At 43.9% G+C, this 21485-nt stretch overlaps 1 protein-coding gene across 2 annotated transcripts in view; it reads left to right on the forward strand.

Moving 5' to 3' along the window:
* Nucleotides 1–21485, forward strand: part of LOC137618745 (amyloid beta A4 precursor protein-binding family B member 1-interacting protein-like) — a 46767-nt gene that overhangs the window by 24966 nt on the left and 316 nt on the right. Inside the window, exons 2-5 of one of the 2 annotated variants that reach the window (XM_068348922.1) lie at nt 5719–6523; nt 18265–18379; nt 20149–20317; nt 20911–21117. In XM_068348922.1, the coding sequence (XP_068205023.1) occupies nt 5719–6523; nt 18265–18379; nt 20149–20317; nt 20911–21117 (1296 nt within the window). The remainder of the gene's footprint in view (nt 1–5718; nt 6524–18264; nt 18380–20148; nt 20318–20910; nt 21118–21485) is intronic. The other variant, XM_068348923.1, reaches the window with a different exon arrangement.

Consider the following 21485-nt stretch of genomic DNA (forward strand, 5'->3'; position numbering starts at 1 on the left):
CACTGTGGTTTCCGCTACTCGACCGCAGTCAGGAGTAGACGCCTTGTGTCCCAACACAGCTATGGTTGTTGCCAGTTCACAGACTGACCAACGTTTCCATGACGTTGGGTCCAGTGCAGCCACGCATGCACCCGTGCTGCCGGACTCAGCCGACCAGCTTTTACCTACTCCTTTGCCGCTTCCTCCTCAACATTCAGACGATGGACTCTCTGATGATGACGAAGCTGCACATCTTGACGACCAACACACGGACATCGACGAACCCAAGACCACGCCTCCCTCCTTAGACTTTAGGAAAGTGCTTGCGCTGTTCAAGGATTTATATCCTGATCAGTTTGTGTCTGCAGCACCACGCTCGCCTCCCTCTGAGTTCGCTTTAGGCATGCAGTCATCCGCATCTGCCTTTACGAAGCTCGTACTCGCTCGCTCGTCCAAGAGAGCTTTAAGAGTACTGGGAGATTGGTTGCAGTCCAAAAAGCAGCTTGGGAAGACAGCCTTCATGTTTCCCCCGGCCAAGCTTGCTTCCAGATCTAGCGTCTGGTATGCCACGGGAGAAGTTCTCGGCTTGGGAGTTCCTGCCTCTGCCCAGGGCGACTTCTCAAGTCTGGTAGACTCTCCCCGCAGGCTGGCCATGAGACGCTCCAAGATTTGTTGGACTCCTTCGGATATGGACCATCTAATGAAAGGAGTATTTCGAGCATTCGAAGTCTTTAACTTCTTGGACTGGTGTTTGGGAGCGTTGAGCAGGAAGACCTCCCCTTCTGACAAGGAAACTTCCATGCTCATTATGTCCTGCATGGACAAAGCCATACGGGATGGTTCTAGTGAGCTTGCGGCTTCTTTCGTGTCCGGGGTCCTCAAGAAGCGGGATCACCTTTGCTCCTTCTTGTCAGCTGGAGTCACCCCATGTCAAAAGTCGGAACTTATGTTTGCTCCTCTCTCGAAGTGCCTCTTCCCTGAAGAGTTGATCAAGGAGATTGCCGCCTCCTTGGTTGCGTCATCCGCACGCAAAGCCACCCCTTTGCCCTCCGTGCCTAGACCCAGGATGGACACTCCAGCGTCAAGGTTCATTCCGCCCTTTCGTGGCAGAGCCTCCAGCAGAGGAGGTGCTCGTGCCGAAGGTCAACGTGGGAGCAAGAAGAAGGGTTCCAAGTCCTCTAGAGGCAGAGTCTGACTGCCACCTTCTTCAGACAGCAGTGGGAGCCAGGCTCAAGAACTACTGGCAGGCCTGGGAGAACAGGACCGCAGACGCACAGTCTGTGAAGTTACTCAGAGAGGGGTACAAGATTCCATTCTTGCGCAAGCCCCCTCTAGCAACAACTCCCATCGACCTCTCTCCCAGGTACAGAGAGGAGGACAAGAGACTAGCTTTGCAGCAAGAGGTGTCTCTCTTACTACAAAAGGGAGCGGTAGTCAAAGTCCGAGACCATCAATCCCCGGGCTTCTACAACCGTCTCTTCTTAGTGGTGAAGAAGACAGGAGGGTGGAGGCCGGTGCTAGACGTCAGTGCTCTGAATGTCTTTGTCACAAAGCAGACGTTCACCATGAAGACGACAAAGTCGGTTCTAGCATCGGTCAGGATGGAAGACTGGATGGTCTCGTTAGACCTAAAGGACGCTTATTTTCACGTCCCCATCCACCCAGATTCCCAACCTTTTCTAAGGTTCGTTTTCGGGAAGGTTGTATACCAGTTTCAAGACCTGTGCTTTGGCCTAAGCACGGCACCTCTTGTTTTTACGAAACTGATGAGGAATATTGCCAAATTCCTGCATTTAGCAGACATCAGAGCCTCCCTCTATTTGGACGACTGGCTTCTAAGAGCTTCGTCAAGTCGTCGCTGTCTGGAGAATCTAAAGTGGACTCTGGATCTGACCAAGGAATTGGGTCTCCTGGTCAATATGGAAAAGTCCCAACTCGTCCCATCCCAAACTATAGTGTACCTAGGAATGGAGATTCAGAGTCAAGCTTTTCGGGCTTTTCCGTCGGCCCCCAGAATCAGTCAAGCCCAAGAATGCATCCAGAACATGCTGAAGAAGGACCGATGTTCAGTCAGACAGTGGATGAGTCTGATAGGGACGCTTTCATCACTGGACCAGTTCATCGCGTTAGGGAGACTCCACCTCCGACCCCTTCAATTTCACCTAGCTGTTCACTGGAGAAACGACAAGACGCTAGAAGCGGTCTCGATTCCTATTTCCGAGAAGATGAAGTCGTCACTGACTTGGTGGAAGAACAACATTCTCCTCAGAGAGGGTCTGCCTCTGGCTGTTCAGACCCCCAACCACATTCTCTTCTCGGACGCATCGGACACGGGCTGGGGTGCGACATTGGACGGTCGGGAATGCTCGGGCACGTGGAATGCGGATCAAAGAACGTTGCACATCAACTGCAAGGAGCTACTGGCAGTTCATCTGGCCTTGAGAAGCTTCAAGTCCCTCCTTCTAGGCAAGGTGGTGGAGGTGAACTCCGACAACACCACAGCCTTGGCGTACATCTCCAAGCAAGGAGGGACTCATTCGATGACGTTGTACGAGATCGCAAGGGACCTCCTCACCTGGTCAAGAGATCGAAACATATCGCTAGTAACGAGGTTCATTCAAGGCAACATGAATGTCATGGCAGACCGCCTCAGCCGTAAGGGTCAAATCATCCCAACAGAGTGGACCCTTCACAAAAATGTATGCAACAGACTATGGGCCTTGTGGGGTCAGCCTACCATAGATCTGTTTGCAACCTCGATGACCAAGAGGCTCCCAATTTATTGCTCACCGATTCCGGACCCAGCAGCAGTTCACATAGATGCCTTTCTTCTGGATTGGTCCCATCTAGACCTTTATGCATTCCCCCCGTTCAAGATTGTCAACAGAGTACTGCAGAAGTTCGCCTCTCACGAAGGGACAAGGTTGACGTTGGTTGCTCCCCTCTGGCCCGCGAGAGAATGGTTCACCGAGGTACTGCAATGGCTAGTAGACGTTCCCAGAACACTTCCTCTAAGAGTGGACCTTCTGCGTCAGCCGCATGTAAAGAAGGTACACCCAAGCCTCCACGCTCTTCGTCTGACTGCCTTCAGACTATCGAAAGACTCTCGAGAGCTAGAGGCTTTTCGAAGGAGGCAGCCAGAGCGATTGCTAGAGCAAGGAGGACATCCACTCTTAAAGTCTACCAGTCGAAGTGGGAAGTCTTCCGAAGCTGGTGCAAGTCGGTTTCAGTATCCTCAACCAGTACCTCTGTAACTCAGATAGCTCACTTCCTTTTATACCTAAGGAAGGAAAGATCTCTTTCAGCTCCCACGATCAAGGGTTACAGAAGCATGTTGGCAGCAGTCTTCCGTCACAGAGGCTTAGATCTTTCCAACAACAAAGATCTACAGGACCTCCTTAAGTGTTTTGAGACCTCGAAGGAGCGTCGGTTGGCCACACCAGGTTGGAACTTAGACGTGGTACTAAGATTCCTTATGTCAGAAAGGTTCGAACCACTTCAATCAGCCTCTTTTAAAGATCTCACTTTGAAGACCCTTTTCCTCGTCTGCTTAGCAACAGCTAAAAGAGTCAGTGAGATACACGCCTTCAGCAGGAACATTGGATTTACATCTGAAACGGCTACATGTTCCTTACAGCTTGGTTTTTTAGCCAAAAACGAACTTCCTTCTCGTCCTTGGCCCAAATCGTTCCATATTCCAAGCCTTTCTAATTTGGTTGGAAATGAACAAGAAAGAGTACTATGCCCTGTAAGAGCTCTTAAGTACTATTTGAGACGTACTAAACCATTACGAGGACAGTCAGAAGCTTTATGGTGTGCTATTAAGAAACCTTCTTTACCTATGTCGAAGAATGCAGTTTCTTATTATATCAGACTTTTGATTCGAGAAGCTCATTCCCATCTGAATGAGGAGGACCATGCTTTGCTGAAGGTAAGGACACATGAAGTTAGAGCTGTCGCAACTTCAGTAGCCTTCAAACAAAACAGATCTCTGCAGAGTGTAATGGATGCAACCTATTGGAGAAGCAAGTCAGTGTTCGCATCATTTTACCTTAAAGATGTCCAGTCTCTTTACGAGAACTGCTACACCCTGGGACCATTCGTAGCAGCGAGTGCAGTAGTGGGTGAGGGCTCAACCACTACATTCCCCTAATCCCATAACCTTTTTAATCTTTCTCTTGAAATGTTTTTTATTGTTGTTTTTTGGGTTGTCCGGAAGGCTAAGAAGCCTTTCGCATCCTGGTTGATTTGGCGGGTGGTCAAATTCTTTTCTCGAGAAGCGCCTAGATTAGAGGTTTTGATGAGGTCCTTTAGTATGGGTTGCAACCCTTCATACTTCAGCTCCTAGGAGTCGCTCAGCATCCTATGAGGATCGCGAGGCTCAGTAAGGAAGACGTACTTAAAAAGGCAGAGTAATTGTTCAAGTCGACTTCCTTACCAGGTACTTATTAATTTTATGTTTGTTATTTTGAATAACTGCTAAAATGAAATACAAAATACTTAGCTCTTAATGTTAACATATAATGCTGGTCTCTACCCACCCCCCTGGGTGTGAATCAGCTATATGATCACCGGCTAAGTTTAATATTGAAAAATGTTATTTTCATTAGTAAAATAAATTTTTGAATATACTTACCCGGTGATCATAGATTAAAGGACCCTCCCTTCCTCCCCAATAGAGACCCAGTGGGCCGAGGAGAAAATTGGTTCTGTGTTGACATGGAGTACTTGAGTACCTGCTCGACAGATGGCGCTGTTGATGTACACCCCCACCTGTATAGCGATCGCTGGTGTATTTTGTCCTTAGGTTTATCTGTCGGGCAGCAGAGCTGACAGCTATATGATCACCGGGTAAGTATATTCAAAAATTTATTTTACTAATGAAAATAACATTTTTCCTCTACCACCCTACAAGCCCTAGATGAACTGGCCACTGACAAACCTCTTTTAAAATTCTAACGGCTGAATCCCAGCGGAGCGGAAGTCATACGCCTTTAAAGGACTCAGGTTCATAGAAATTACAGTACTTTATTGGTTATATTTATAGATTAATTACAGTACTCCTAAGCACGAAGGCGTACGTTCAGTATGTATGCCTGGCATTTGAAGAAGCTTATAAGCAAGAGTAATCAGATGGAAGTTGTAATAGCTTACAGTATAATTTATTGATTTCTCACCACAAGTTCAAACCACTTACTGGTAAGTTTGTCTTTATTTTTTACTGTTTTTGCTGCAGTGAAATGATTACCCTAGGACAAGTATACAGTGATACAGTGATTCCTCGTCTGTTGCGGGCTGTTTGTTCCAAGCTGAAAACCGTGAAATAGATTAACAGAAATCAACTGATTTTTAATTTTTATGGTTTTTCAAATATTATTTTTTATTTTTATAAATCTAAGCTTTTATAAGCCCAAAAAAGTACCATTTTTAACAAAGAATGATTAAAATATTAAGAAAGTAAAATCTATCCAATCTCGTATTTACTTATATTTACTTTATATATATATGTAAATCCTCGATATACTGATAGAGGGATAAGTGAACCGCAATATGACGAGGTACTGTATTACTTTATTTCAATTTATGATGAGGTGATTGAGGTAAGAGATATTCTTTCTTCAGGGTTTAGCTCAGATTACATCACTAATATCTTCTGTGGGATCTATAATCCATTGCTATTTGTGTAAACTTTTTTTATTGATTTCAGTTCCTGAATTAATTTGTTTCGTTTTCTTTCAGTTATCCGAATCTTTAGCCCAGCGTCTCAGAGGCCAGATCGAAGGTCAGCAAGCCGCCTCGGCAGCAGCGGCCGCCGCCGCTCAAAAGGCAGATCAGGAAGCAGCCCAGGAGCCATTGCACGTTTTACCACCCCCCGATCCACCCCAGGCAACCCTTCTTCCCCCGCCACCACCGTCCTTCATTGAGAAACCCCTCCCCATAGCTCCGGAACCTCCCAAAATCCCCGAAGTAGTCTCTATCCCAGAAGCCCCTAAAGTCCCCGATGTTGCTCCAGTACCAGAGCCTCCGGAGGTTTCGGCTGCTCCGGAGCCAGTCGTCCAGGAACCCCCAGAGCCCGCAGCGGGGTTACCTCCTGTCGATGCACCCGCAGAGCCTTTGGTGTCCTCAGAGCCTTTGGTGCCCGAGCCCCCTGCCTTCCTGGGTGAGTTCCTCCCTCCCGGTAGTGTAGATGTCGAGCCGTCTTTGCCTCTTAGTAGTGAGAATGTAACTTCCGACGAGACTCCTCTCTCTGTTTCCGTTCAGTCCCCTCCCGTTGAACCGGTCCAAATCGAGGCCGCCGTCGACGACACTAACAGTCAGATTTCAGAGCCCGGAGAGTGTGTCGAGACGGAAGTCTCTGCTATGCTGGATATTCCTGCTTCTGTTGAGGAAGTCGTTGCTTTCCCCGCTGAATCGGCTGTGCCTCCCGTTGCACCGGTTGTAGAAGATGAAGCAGCTGCTGATGTTACAGGCAATATTATTGAAGTTGTGCTGCCCTCTCCTGAAACACTTTTGTCCGCAGCATTTGCAAGCGATCCCATAGACAGTAGGTGTAGGGCTTAAGATGGGGGCGAAGGAATTTGCCCCGGGAGATGAGCATGATGCCGTAGATTTTTGCCATTCTTTTTACATCCTATTTTCCTCAAATTGATCTTATTAACAGTTTTGTCCACATAAAAGAATCTTTATTTGTCGTAACACGGGTAGTGTTCTCGCAGTTATTTTACAATTGTGTCCTGTACATACTGTTTTGTTACTTGCTTTTCCGATGTACAACATTCTATGTTCATGTAAGTATTGTATATTGAGCAATGTGTATTCATGTTATATCTACAGGAAGGCCTCAGATTTTCTTTGATAAGCTCTTGCTTAAGAATAACCTTTTGGAAAATGTATATAAATCACCTTTTGATAGATTAATCGTGTCAATATTTGATATGGATTCCAGTTATGTTCTGTTTTAGGAGATAATCACACATGCATATATAACTGAGAAATCAAATTTTAATATCTTACAGCTGATGGTTATTTCTCACATGCCGTTTGACTAGTTTCGCTTCTTGGGTCTTTTCTATCAGTTTATCAGAATAATTTTATGGTATATTAAAGTTTATGCAAACTGTACCATCTTACAGTTTTATTATTTATGGAAACAGTTTTGAAATACTTTTGATTTAAGCTTTGTGGAATAACATATTCTATAATTTTCATTTAGCATGTCTCATGTTAGGTTAATCCAGTACTTAATATTACTGATTTTCATCGGTTGCCTTGACCTTGCCTAACCTTGCCTGATATATTAATATTGCCCTAACTTTGCTTGGCCTTTTGAACTTGGATTCGCATCAGTTTCTTGTCCGGTAACGCAACTAGTGGGTTCAGGATGTGCCGTTTTACCTATTTCTCTAACAATTTTTTTTTTAGCAACGGTTCTTTGGACCTGTAGGATGCGACACTGCCGATGTGCTCAGACCTTCCGAGTGCCATTTAGCATTCGTAGGATGGATTATTTTATTACACTTTACATCCAGACTGTCAATTATTATCACAGATATAAAACCAAATCAATGTCTTACTATTTAGTTCGTATAATTCCTTGACTTTTACCAAGAGCTTCAGAGGACTGAGCTTGTAGTCATGCATGAGAAATCAATTCTAAATAGTTGCTTGAATCTTAAACGCAGGAAATTTCATGCCACATATGCTTCGTAGGGAATGGTTTGATTCCGCAATGAATCTGATAAGTTTGGTAACTACAGGTAGGGGATATATGAGTCAGCATTCTGAGAGATTATTTTAACTCCGTTGTACGCTTAATTCTCGCAAGCTGTACATCCCGTTGTTTATAAAAGTGGATAGTCGATAGATCGAGAATATAATCTTTGGAAGGTTAATGATAGAAGCTCTCATTCCTCTCAATGATTTAGAGATTGGAAAACATGTTACTGAAATTAAAAAGTAATTCTTCTAAAGGTACTTGGATGATTTGTAAGGTTGTAGTTTTCAATATTAATCTTACCCGATAATCATGTAGCTGTCAACTCCGTTGCCCGACAGAATTCTACGGAAGGGATACGCCAGCGATCGCTATACAAGAGGGGGGTGTACTCACCAGCGCCACCTGTGGCCAGGTACTGCAGTACTTCTTGTTGACACCACCTCAATTTTTCCTCTGTCGTGCCTCCGGCTAGACCTACATGGATACGCTGTTGATTCTGGAGTTTTTGCTCACGATTTGGTGATGTATTTGCTCTAGAGTTTAGCTTTCGCTATTCAGGAAGTTTTATCATTAGCTTAGCTAGCTTTTGGAATTAATTTGATTAATTATGGTGACGAAGAGAGTATGAACTCTCTTTCACTTTTAAATGGCCGACCCTTCCCTTAGACGGAAGTGTTGGTGTCTAAGAGAGTATAGACTCTCTTTCTTAATTTTGCTTAACAAAAGTTATAGATTTATTTTATATCTCTCCGCCTTTTATAGGCCTCTTCGATTAACTTCCTTTTATTATAAACTTATTAAAATTAATTTTTATATTTGTTTATATTCGACCTTTCCTAATAGTAGGCGGTCTTTTCTTGTACCGAAGTTAATTAACATTGAGCCCGTCATTTCGGTTTTACCTGTTAACATATTATGCTATTTTAATGTTTTTGAAAGAATTTCTTTGATAGTCTCGTACTGTTTTCAAAGTTGAACTAACGTTTTGTTTTGTCTCTGCAGTTGTTGACGTTCAGAACGTTCAACTTGCGCTCTATCGTTACGATAGAGAGAGAATTTTCACGGTGTCACGTTGCAGTAAGAGTAAACCGTTTCTACCGTTTTGTTCATTCTTTCTTAGCTTAATGGTTTTAATTCTAATAAAGGAACTTTTTATTTGGGAAATCTTTCAGTTTTTTTCCTTTAACAATAATATGTTTTAACGATATATATGATTGGGCTCTTCTCTCAGGTTCTAAGTCAAGAGAGAGAGAGAGAGAGAGATAGAGACGGAGGGAGAGAGAGGAGGATAAACGTTTCGTTCAAGCGAGTAACGTTGTTATCGTTTTTGCTCTTCTCCCTAGTCTCTTTAGGGGAAGAAGGTAAACGTTTCTAGAGTTTTATTCTTGTTCTCAAGCTTTATGCGGTGAGAGATTTTAAACGTAGTTTATTTGATCTAGTGTTTAGTCTCTTTCCAGCCACTGAATTATTTATCTTTCATTAGATTTTTCTGTTACATTGTAATTCTGTTTTCGCAATTACTAACTTTTAAGGAAGGATAGAATTGCGTGTTTCAGGTACAAACCACTTAAAGTTTCGAGTTCAGTGAAATAAGTGCAAACAGAAAATCAAAAGTGATAAGTGATAAGCGCAAAGTGTTACAGTGTTGCGTTCGAGGGTTCGTCTGTTCGTGCCAGTTGTTCGCCTAGTCTGGGACCTCTTACAAGCTCCCAAGCCCAGGGGAGAAGTAATGTCGAAGGACTTATGGGTTCAGCAGGCCTTGATCGACGAACAGACGTTTTCCCTCCGTGGTTTCGGGTGTATCTACACACGTTGCCGACGTGATCACCCCACCCACACAAAGACGAGAGAGCCCTTTTATTCCTCGTCTGCGGAAGAGGTTTCTCGCAGAAACCATGGACCAAATCTTGCAGCTTTTAAGTGCAAGTCGGTCCCTTCCGCACAAGTCCAACTCCTAGGTGTAGCCATTAGCCCTGGGTCAGTTCGGACTTGCTGCAGTACGACAACTGCACACCTCCCAGAGAGGCAAGGTGGTATCGCAACAGGCAGTAGCTCCGTCTGTTGCCGCACCAGCTGTTTTAGACCCTCAGTCTCAACGGACAGTAGCTCCGTTTGTTGTTGTCTTTCTTAAACTCTAGTGGTCTTTGCTGCAGACAATGCAGTCTCAGCTTGCGGTGTTGATGCAGGAGTTTCAGGCAGAGAAGGTTAATACACCTCCTCCTGCGAATGCTCCTCCTCCTCTGCGCAGTACAATCTGCCAGACGTATGAGGTTGAGGTTCCTCAAGCTACCTCCATGCGTGAGCTGCCGCGTTGGGAGTTGCCAGATACCAGCGCTGTGCAGCAACCTCCACTTTCCTTGAGGCAGGAGCCCCTTACCACGCAGCAACCTCCTCAACAATGGGGGCAGGAGCCTTATGCCTTACAACCTCCTCTACCCTTGAGGCAGGAGTATCTTGCATTACAACTACCCTCGAGGCAGCAACCTCTTGAGGTACGACAACCTCTACCATCCTTGAGGCAGCCACCTCAACTCTCGCAACAACCACCTCCACTTTCCTCGAGGCGAGAACCTCAACTCTCGAGGCAAGCACCTCAAGAACCTCAACTCGTGAGTCAAGAGCCTCTCTCTGCGCAGCCACCTCAACCCTTGAGGCAAGCGCAACTCTTGAGGCAGGAACCTCATGCTATGAGTCAGCCACCTCAACGCATGCATCTGCCACTTTCTCTTCAGCTTGAGCCTCTTCCCATTCAACTTGAACCGCAGTCTATGCAGCTTGAGCCTCTCTCTACGCAGCTACCCCCTCAACCCTTGAGGCAGACGCAACTCTTGAGGCAGGAACCTCACAGGATCAAACCATGAGGCAGGAGCCTCATGCTATGCGGCATCCTCCTCAACCCATGAGGCAGGAGCCTCATGCTATGCGACATCCTATGGGCTCTCGTGGCATGGTTGGTTTCGACCTGGCCTTTCATTAGAAGGGGCTAGTGTTCTATCCCAAGTATGAGGTAGAAATTTATTTCTATTTGAACACGATGTTGTGTTGATATTTATCCATATTGACTCATTAGAGGTAATTTGAATGAATTACTACCAATTGTGTCACGTGGTGGCCCGGGGAAATCTGGTAAAACTCTCTGGTAAAGAGACTGATGTCTCACCAGGTAAATCCTCGGACAGCTAGATTAGTGTCAGGTTCAGATTTCTTTTAAGCAGCATGAGCCTCATCCCATGCAGCATGAGCCTCATCCCATGCAGCATCAGCCACACGCCATGCAACATGCTCTGCTTACCTTACAGCATGCTCTGCATACCTTACCGCATGCTTCTCAGTCACACATCTTTGGTTGTTGCCAACTCACTAGACTGTCAAGCAGTTTCATAACGTTGCCTTCTAGTCTGCTGCTTTTGCACCAGTGAAACCCTCACTGAGAGAACTTAGCTTTTCTCGGATATGGTCCCTGTAGATGAGAAAGTGCTATTCTCCCTCCTTCTGATATTCCCTTGAGGACTCTGTCATTTGGAGAGGAGCCTTTAGCTGCGTAGCCTCCTATGGACTTTTATTTAAGCATAACATGCTTCCAGGGAAGGTAATGGTTCCACTTCAGTCGCTAACCCCGTCTGTTACCACACCTGCTCCCATAGACCTTGAGCTGTGTTGCAAGACATGCAGTCCAAGCTTAGTCCTTGTTAGAGGATTTTTTGTTTACGGAGTCAGTGTGTCACTGGGAAGACGTTCAACAACCAGCAGAAATGACTTGTTGTGACGCAGTGCGGCAACCTCAGCAACCCGATAAGGAGTTGTCTGTACGACCCAGACAGTCTAGACAGCTTCGGGTTGTCACTGTACTTCCTCGCTTCCCCATGGTTGACAGTTCACAGACTGTGCAGCAGTACCATGATCTTGTGTCCGGCTCCGTCAGACGACTGGCTTTTAAGAGCTCCCACAAGTCGTCGCTGTCTGGAGATTCTCAGATGGACTATGGATCTGACCAAGGAACTGGGCCTCCTGGTCAATTTTGAGGAGTCCCAGCTCGTCCCATCCCAGACCATTGTCTACCTGGGTATGGATCTTCAGAGTCGAGCTTTTCGGGCTTTTCCGTCGGCCCCAAGGATCTTCCAAGCCCTAGAATGCATCCAGAGCATGCTGAGAAGGAACCGATGCTCAGTCAGGTAGTGGATGAGTCTAACAGGGACACTTTCATCGCTGGCCCTGTTCATCGTGTTAGGGAGACTCCACCTCCGCCCCCTTCAGTATCATCTAGCTGCTCACTGGATAAAGGACAGGACGCTAGAGACGGTCTCAGTTCCTGTTTCCGAAGAGAGGAGGTCTACTCTCGCGTGGTGTAAGAACAGCTTTCTTCTCAAGGAAGTCTACCTTTGGCTGTTCAGAAACCCGACCGCCGTCTCCTCTCGGACGCATCAGACACGGGCTGGGGTGCGACTTTGGACGGACAGGAATGCTCGGGAACATGGAATCAGGAGCAAAGGACACTTCACATCAATTGCAAGGAGTTGTTGGCGGTTCATCTGGCCTTGATAAACTTCAAGTCCCTCCAGCTTAACAAGGTGGTGGAGGTGGACTCTGACAACACCACAGCCTTGGCTTACATCTCCAAGCAGGGAGGGACTCATTCGTGCAAGTTGTTCTAGATCGCAAGGGACCTCCTCATCTGATCAAAAGATCGAAAGCTCACGCTGGTAACGAGGTTCATTCAGGGCGATATGAATGTCATGGCAGATCGCCTCAGCCGGAAGGGTCAGGTCATCCCCACAGAGTGGACCCTTCACAAGAATGTTTGCAGCAGACTTTGGGCCCTGTGGGGTCAGCCAACCATAGATCTGTTCGCTACCTCGATAACCTAGAGACTCCCGTTGTATTGTTCTCCGATTCCAGACCCAGCAGCAGTTCACGTGGATGCTTTTCTGCTGGATTGGTCCCATCTCGACCTGTATGCATTCCCGCCGTTCAAGATTGTCAACAGGGTACTTCAGAAGTTCTCCTCTCGCAAAGGGACACGGCTGACGTTGGTTGGCTCCGCTCTGGCCCGCGAGAGAATGGTTCATAGAGGTACTGCAATGGCTGGTCGACATTCCCAGGACTCTTCCTCTAGGAGTGAACCTTCTACGTCAACCTCACGTAAAGAAGGTACACCCAAACCTCCACGCTCTTCGTCTGACTGCCTTCAGACTTTCGAAAGACTCTCAAGAGCTAGGGGCTTTTCGAAGGAGGCAGCCAGAGCGATTGCCAGAGCAAGGAGAACATCCACTCTCAGAGTCTATCAGTCTCAAGGGGAAGTCTTCCGAAGCTGGTACAAGGCCAATGCAGTTTCCTCAACCAGTACCACTGTAACCCAGATTGCTGACTTCCTGTTACATCTAAGGAACGTAAGATCCCTTTCAGCTCCTACGATCAAGGGTTACAGAAGTATGTTGGCAGCGGTTTTCCGCCACAGAGGCTTGGATCTTTCCACCAACAAAGATCTACAGGACCTCCCTAGGTCTTTTGAGACCTCAAAGGAACGTCGGTTGTCCACTCCAGGCTGGAATCTAGACGTGGTCCTAAGGTTCCTTATGTCATCAAGATTTGAACCTCTCCAATCAGCCTCTTTTTAGGACCTCACATTAAAAACTCTTTTCCTCGTGTGCTTGACAACAGCTAAAAGAGTAAGTGAGATCCACGCCTTCAGCAGGATCATAGTTTTCACATCTGAAACGGCTACATGTTCCTTGCAGCTCGGGTTTTTTGCTAAACGAGCTTCCTTCACGTCCTTGGCCTAAGTCGTTCGAGATCCCAAGCCTGTCCAACTTGGTGGGGAATGAACTGGAGAGAGTACTTTGCCCAGTTAGAGCTCTTAGGTACTATCTAAAAAGGTCTTAACCTTTACGAGGACAATCAGAAGCCTTATGGTGTGCTATCAAGAAGCCTTCTTTTCCAAGGTCTAAGAACTCAGTTTCTTACTATTCAGGCTTCTGATTAGGGAAGCACATTCTCATCTGATGGAAGAAGACCTTGCTTTGCTGAAGGTAAGGACACATGAAGTGAGAGCTGTGGCTACTTCAGTGGCCTTCAAACAGAACCGTTCTCTGCAGAGTGTTATGGATGCAACCTATTGGAGAAGCAAGTCAGTGTTCGCATCATTCTATCTCAAAGATGTCCAGTCTCTTTACGAGTACTGCTACACCCTGGGACCATTCGTAGCAACGAATGCAGTAGTAGGCGGGGGCTTAGCCACTACATTCCCATAATCCCATAACCTTTTAACCTTTCTCTTGAATACTTTTTATGGGTTGTACGGTCGGCTAAGAGGCCTTCCACATCCTTGTTGATTTGGCGGGTGGTCAATTCTTTCTTGAGAAGCGCCGAGGTTAAAGGTTGTGATGAGGTCCTTTAGTATGGGTTGCAGCCCTTGATACTTCAGCACCTTAGAGTTGTTCAGCCTCCTAAGAGGAACGCTGCGCTCAGTAAGGAAGACGAACTTATTAAAGGCAGAGTAATGGTTCAAGTCGACTTCCTTACCAGGTACTTATAATTTCATTGTTATTTTGAATAACTGATAATATGAAATACGGGATACTTAGCTTCTTGATATACATGTACACTGGTTTTCACCCACCTCCCTGGGTGTGAATCAGCTACATGATTATCGGGTAAGATTAATATTGAAAAATGTTATTTTCATTAGTAAAATAAATTTTTGAATATACTTACCCGATAATCATGATTTAATTGACCCACCCTTCCTCCCCATAGAGAACCAGTGGACCGAGGAAAAATTGAGGTGGTGTCAACAAGAAGTACTGCAGTACCTGGCCACAGGTGGCGCTGGTGAGTACACCCCCCTCTTGTATAGCGATCGCTGGCGTATCCCTTCCGTAGAATTCTGTCGGGCAACGGAGTTGACAGCTACATGATTATCGGGTAAGTATATTCAAAAATTTATTTTACTAATGAAAATAACATATTGCCGAGGGATTAAAACAGGATCTACGATGTTCTGATGTTGCTAAGATTAGTGTGTTGTTTTGCAAAAGATGTTGCGATGTTTTGTTCCCCTTTGTGTGATCGATGAGTAAAAAAAAGAGTTCTGTGACAGCGGTGAGATATGAGACACGCTTGCAATTGGAGGGTGAAGGTTGACATTGTATACTTGGGAGGTTATTAGACACTACAGAAAGATGAAAAAAAGTGCTCTCTCTCTCTCTCTCTCTCTCTCTCTCTCTCTCTCTCTCTCTCTCTCTCCTCTCCTCTCTCTCTCTCTCTCTCTCTCTCTCATTGTATACTAAGGAGATTAGTAGACCCTACAGAAAGATGGAAACAAGTGCGCTCTCTCTCTCTCTCTCTCTCTCTCTCTCTCTCTCTCTCTCTCTCTCTCTCTCTCTCTCTCTCTCTCTCTCTCTCTCATTGTATACTAAGGAGATTAGTAGACACAGAAAGATGGAAACAAGTTCTCTCTCTCTCTCTCTCTCTCTCTCTCTCTCTCTCTCTCTCTCTCTCTCTCTCTCTCTCTCTCTCTCTCTCTCTCTCTCTCATTGTTTACTAAGGAGATTAGTAGACCCTACAGAAAGATGGAAACAAGTGCTCTCTCTCTCTCTCTCTCTCTCTCTCTCTCTCTCTCTCTCTCTCTCTCTCTCTCTCTCTCTCTCTCTCTCTCTCTCTCTCTCTCTCTCTCATTGTATGTAAGGAAATTAGTAGACACTACAGAAAGATGGAAACAAGTGCTCTCTCTCTCTCCTCTCTCTCTCTCTCCTCTCTCTCTCTCTCTCTCTCTCTCTCTCTCTCTCTCTCTCTCTCTCTCTCTCATTGTCTTACTTGTTACAACATCTGCCCTTACTGTTGTAGTTTTAACAATGTAATTCACTCAAAATGTGCATAATATTTTTTTATTCCACTCGACATTGCAAATAAACTATGATGCCTTACAGGTAAGCTCATTTACATTTAAGTGACACAGTACATTGGATTTTAAAGTCAATCGGTGTGTGGTGTACCGAACGCTAGAGGCGGATAAATTGTCTCTAAAAGGGGACTTTTAAGTCCTGCTACCAAAAACTGTTTAGTATTGGATATTGCTTTCTTTATTTGATAGTTTCAAACCTCGTTTCTTTTGAAGCTGGTGGTAAACAAGATGTTTTTGTTTGAAGATCGTAAGATTTTGTTAGAACTTGGCATTGTTGGTTTATGGTTGAATGGTTTGTGCACCTCAAGTTAACTTAGATCAGTTTCTGCAGAGGTGTCGAGTGAAAGAAGCCAGTTCGTATTAGATGAAACGTTGTTGAGGATAATTTCTATCTCTGAGTTACAAGAAAAATGTTTGATTCCTTGTAGAGCTGCTCAGGGTGTCATTGGAAGGTGCCTCTGAATATTTTGTTCTTCTCTGATTTTTTTCAATCTTCATTTGATTACAAGGCATCTGCACCTATAGGAATTTGCCAAAGTTTCAATTAAAGCTCGTTGATCTTGGATGAACGAAAAGGACTTTACAGTTTACATGTCTCATTGCCCACATTTTTCCCAGAAAGAAAAACAAAGCATTAATACCCTTTACCAGTTCTCATTTCCGTGAAATTGGTCACGTCTCGAGCTAGAACCGCCACGTTCTCTCGCAGGCCGCTGCATTAATCGTGTGGACTGGAAGACGAGGACTGGCCCTCCCCGATTGGAGAAGTAGTCGTGCATGCCCATTAGACATACAGTACCGTGAACACCATCCCCTCCCTTCCCTAACCAATCGCAACACCTCAGAATAAGACATATTTCTTAGGACATGGAGCATTCTAACCTGAGAATACACAGCTTCGAGTTGTCAGTTTTGTTTTACGCGTACAGATTTGTGTTTTGATTTAGCATTACACATGTAAGTTTGTTGTTTAGTTGGCACGTCACTCTTTGTTCTTGGTAGTGTAATCTCTCTCTCTCTCTCTCTCTCTCTCTCTCTCTCTCTCTCTCTCTCTCTCTCTCTCTCTCTCAACACCAGTTGATAGTATAAAGTATGATAATTGTGTCCACTCCTTTGACATCACACGTAAGGATCGTGTACAGTGTTGAACGTTTACCTTTTTCGATGTTGTCCAATTTTTGTGCAGTATCCGTTAAGACCATTGTCATATGCTTCTGTCTCATGCATTCCTCCCTCGCCTTGGCTGTTGTTTAATGTCTCCTTCGCCCCGTAAATTACGTACTCAGGTACGGAATGCTCCATCTGCGTACCGAGAGCGTAAGCCGTATCATTGGCGAGTGGTTTGATCGTTCGCCCCTTTTGCAAGGTGACAATAAGTAGTCCAATCAGATTATCAAGTTAGAAAACTAATTTCTTTGATTCAATTCTACTTTTTTATTTCCGACAAAGGATAGAATAAAAAAGGTCCTCAGCTTACGTAGGTCATAGGTACCAAGAAGCTGTCCAATTTTGTTAAATTTAGGCCTCGTGCAGGCCTAACCTGAATCTCATACCTATGGTTTCCAGCTACAAAATTCAATAGATAGTCAGGTTTCATATGAAATATATATCAGGTTATTACAAATGTCATTTTGTTTACTGTCTTATTACAGTATTTTTTATCTTTGTTATTTAAAGCTGGATTTCTGTTTGTAGCTCCATATATCTGTAAGTTGAGGACCTACTTATATTAACATGATTTAACCCTTTTACCCCCAAAGGACGTACTGGTACATTTCACAAAACTCATCCCTTTACCCCCATGGGCGTACTGGTACGTCCTTGCAAAAAACTGCTATTTACATTTTTTTTTTTTGCATATTTTGGATAATTTTTTGAGAAACTTCAGGCATTTTCCAAGAGAATGAGACCAACCTGACCTCTCTATGATGAAAATTAAGGTTGTTAGAGCAATTTAAAAGATATATACTGCTAAATGTTCTTGAAAACAAAAAATAACCCCTGGGGGTTAAGGGTTGGAAAGTTCCAAATAGCCTGGGGGTTAAGGGTTGGAAAGTTCCAAATAGCCTGGGGGTTAAGGGTTGGAAAGTTCCAAATAGCCTGGGGGTTAAGGGTTGGAAAGTTCCAAATAGCCTGGGGGTTAAGGGTTGGAAAGTTCCAAATAGCCTGGGGGTTAAGGGTTGGAAAGTTCCAAATAGCCTGGGGGTAAAAGGGTTAATCCCTTTACACATCGCCAATGATACGTCCTCATTTTCCTCTTCGGTTTAAATAAAGGGGAAACAACTCATATATTCAATTCTTGAAAGAATTTAGCAAGAGGCAATTTTTTAGTCGAGGCTGTTAGAATCGACGATCTTTCGCCCACCCGTAGAAATGTGTCTTCACTGGCTTCTAAGGCTCCTGTGCTGGGCTTCTAAGGAAACAAGCTGTAACACTGCTTGGCTGCTACTAATTTTGCATCTCGTGTATATGTTTTAAGTTTAGGCTAATGATGAATAGATGATATATTAGTGCATAGAGACTCTTTGATTAAATTTACCTTAAAAAGTCTGTTTTCTTTGTCCATAATACCAATTACTACTCTTAATAATTAATCATTAATCTATTAGGAATTTGAGATTTGACTTTTAAGATTCGTAAAGTAACCGCTTGTCTCCTTCGCCGTCAGCAATACCGTCGACTCCCATTGAAAACGTCGTCGAAGCTCCAGTCGTTCCGCCAGTGTCTTCGCAAGGAATGGCCCCTCCCGTCCAGTCGCCTCCAGACGTCAGCGTCGCAGTCAGGTGAGTCGCCATCTCGGTCAGTGTTCGTATAAAATCTAGGAATTTTGAAGTTTATATAAAGTTGTGCTCACCTTCTAACCCAAAGGGTCATCCGCCTCGATGCGTCGTCTTCAGCTTTTTGTATCGAACGCATATTCATGTACCGAAAAGGTCTTCCCTAAAAACCTCTTCCTCTTCGTCACGCCTTATAAACTATCTCCCTCTCGCCCTTCCAGTCCCTACAGGTCCTACCTAAGCCCTCTTCACTCCCTCTTTGTCCCCTCATACTTACCACATGCTTGTGCCATCTCAATGGCAACCATGTTATCATGTTGTTAATCTTTAGTACCTCATCACTTCTAATTTCTACTAGATCCTCCAATGCTAATCTGTTAATCCAGATAGATAGATTTTACGATGGAACTGTTGTGTGTCAGATGTGTATTATTTTTTTATCATTGAGGTTCGTCAGACATTTGTAAAGTGCTCAAGAAGTGCATTCAATTTTGTCTGGAAATAGATTTCATTGAAAACTGCTAGTAAGAAATGACACATACTATAAAGTGTGATGTGTAGTGGTCCTATGAGATCTATAGCAATGCCATACGGATATTTCATTCTATCAATGAACAAGGCAAGACCAAGTTTTAATTTGAATCAGCAAGGATCAGGGGGTTAGATGTGCAAATTATTTCCTGTACTAGAGGCTCTGTCGTGTTTCACGCGCCTAAACGATCGAGTGTTTGAGTGATATGTAGAAAAACCTACTGGTGGTCACTTTTCAATGTCTACTAAAGATTTAGTCTTGCCCACTCAACTGTCTTTTCAAGATATCAATTTTTGCTTGGTCTTAAATATACACTGATTGATTTTGATATATATCCCTGATTATGTATTGTGACAGCGACAGTCTTAAGGTGATGAACTTGCCATCTTTTAGCTCGAGGCGTCCCCTTCACCAACGCTGTACCTGGTATAAGCATGCGTATAAATATACAGGATAAAGGTACCCCTTCGATGGTACAGTTATAGTTATAATTATGGTGATAAACCTGAACCATATGGGCTTAAAAATATAATTTCTTAAAATGAAAAAGGCCTTTGTATAATGTTCTGTACAGTATACTCAATATAACATTAACCAGTCAGTATTAAAAGTCAGCGTTAACATTATGCATCGAATGACAGGATTCATGTGTAAAAGCAAAGGGACTAGGCTACTATATTCATTGCCACTCAAAGAGGAATTGTTTGAAATAATTATTAGCAACAATTATGTCAGACTGTATTATACTTGTGAACAGTATTTTCAAGTAAGTGATCTCTTCCAGTAGAAAGTCAATAAAAATTTTGTTTCATAACTGTACCTTCTGGGACTCGACTCTCGCTAAGAATTCCATCGTATCTCACAAGGCGTAAAGAATCAATTTAGAATGAGTATCATTTAATAATACCAAGTCAGGGATAAAATTCATTAGTTTTGATACACATTGACTTTTTTTAGCTTGGTAAGATGGAAATTTCTGGAAGAATATCTTAAATACTTAATTTTTTTTTTTTCATCATGTGCAAATTTAGATCTAGAAAGATGAAGATGGACTTATTATTTGGTATCCGCACTTCAATTTGAAATTGACTTTTAATATTAAAATAACATTTGTTTTATTTTTAAAAAGATGTTTAAACATTGTTTGTATTATATGTAAACAGCTTCCAATATTATTTAAACTTTAAACACTATGTTTAAAAATGTATTCTTTGATTTAAAAATCGTATGATTTTATTTACAGTGCCGGCCCAGGTCCCACCCTCTCACAACCGGGTGGAAGCATACCGCCCTGGTCCATCTACGCTGAAGAGGCCCACCTCATGGTCATGAGATTGCGCGAGGAGAAAGAACAAGAGATCAAGAAGCTGCACCAAGATTGGCGCGACAAGCTGGACGCCAGAGAAAAAGAGGCGAGTTGTTGTGGTTAGCCTTGAGGCCTTGTCCTAGGGCTGTGGATGAATTTGGAACCAAATGCTACTCTAGATAAACTAGTTATAGAGGTTGCACAGTGAATTGGAACAATGTAGTCTTCTTAGATACCTCCATTTCCCTCTCCTTACTTCCATCTTGCTGTTCAATCTATTTCAAGTTCATAGCACAACTAAAGGATTTTCCCTTAGATGATTGGGTTATCAGGTCCCTCTTTTGGGTATTCTAGCTTGAATCCAGACCATATTTCTGGGCCTCCGAGCTTGAATATAGGCCCCTATTGTGAGTCTTCTAGCCTGAATATAGACCCCTGTCATTGGTCATCCAGCATGTATATAGGCTCCTATTGTAGGTCTTCTAGCGTGAATATAGGCCCCCGTTGTGTGCCTTCTAGCATAAATATAGCCCCCTGCTGTGGGACTTGTAGCATGAATATAGGCCCCCGTTGTGGGCCTTGTAGCATGAATATAGGCCCCTGTTCTGACCCCTCCTAGCATGAATTCATAATTCTAATATTGAACCGACTCTAACACCAAAAACATTTCTGTTTGTAACACCCCGTTGGCTTTTGCAGTTCATCAAAATGGCCCAGCTGTCGGAAGAGCAAGTCGCCAGTACGCTGAAGGAGGTGGAAGGGTTGTTCCTGAAGGCCTCGTGTTCTCCCGTGTGCCAAAACAAGCAGGAGTCCGTCATGCACTGCTACCAGGACCATCCCCGCCAGTCGTTACGGTGTGCTCGGGAGGTGGAGCAGTTTGCGCAGTGCGTGGATCTGTCGCGTCTGGTTAGTAGAGTACCTTGTGATTGTTCTTATTGAAAGAATACTTTATATACAATAGGTATATATTGTAGGTACAGTATTTCAGTCTAATGTTGTATGTTAAAGGTATTTTAATAATAATGCTGGCAGTTTTAGTGGCGAGTAATTGTAAAACATAATGTTTGTGTTAGTAGGCTTGGCATAAAAAATTTTGCTGGAAAAATAACATTAAAGTTACCAGTGTTGTACACAAGCATAAGTTAATAATTTGTACCAAATTTTAAACAATAGAAATGCTTCGTACTAAAAAATAATTACATGTACTTAGAAATAAATATTGCACATAAAAAAGGTACAGTAGAAAAAAAAATATACTGCACAAACAAAAAGGC

The sequence above is a fragment of the Palaemon carinicauda genome, chromosome 25 (genome assembly GCF_036898095.1).
Source record: "Palaemon carinicauda isolate YSFRI2023 chromosome 25, ASM3689809v2, whole genome shotgun sequence".
Classification (NCBI taxonomy): domain Eukaryota; kingdom Metazoa; phylum Arthropoda; class Malacostraca; order Decapoda; family Palaemonidae; genus Palaemon; species Palaemon carinicauda.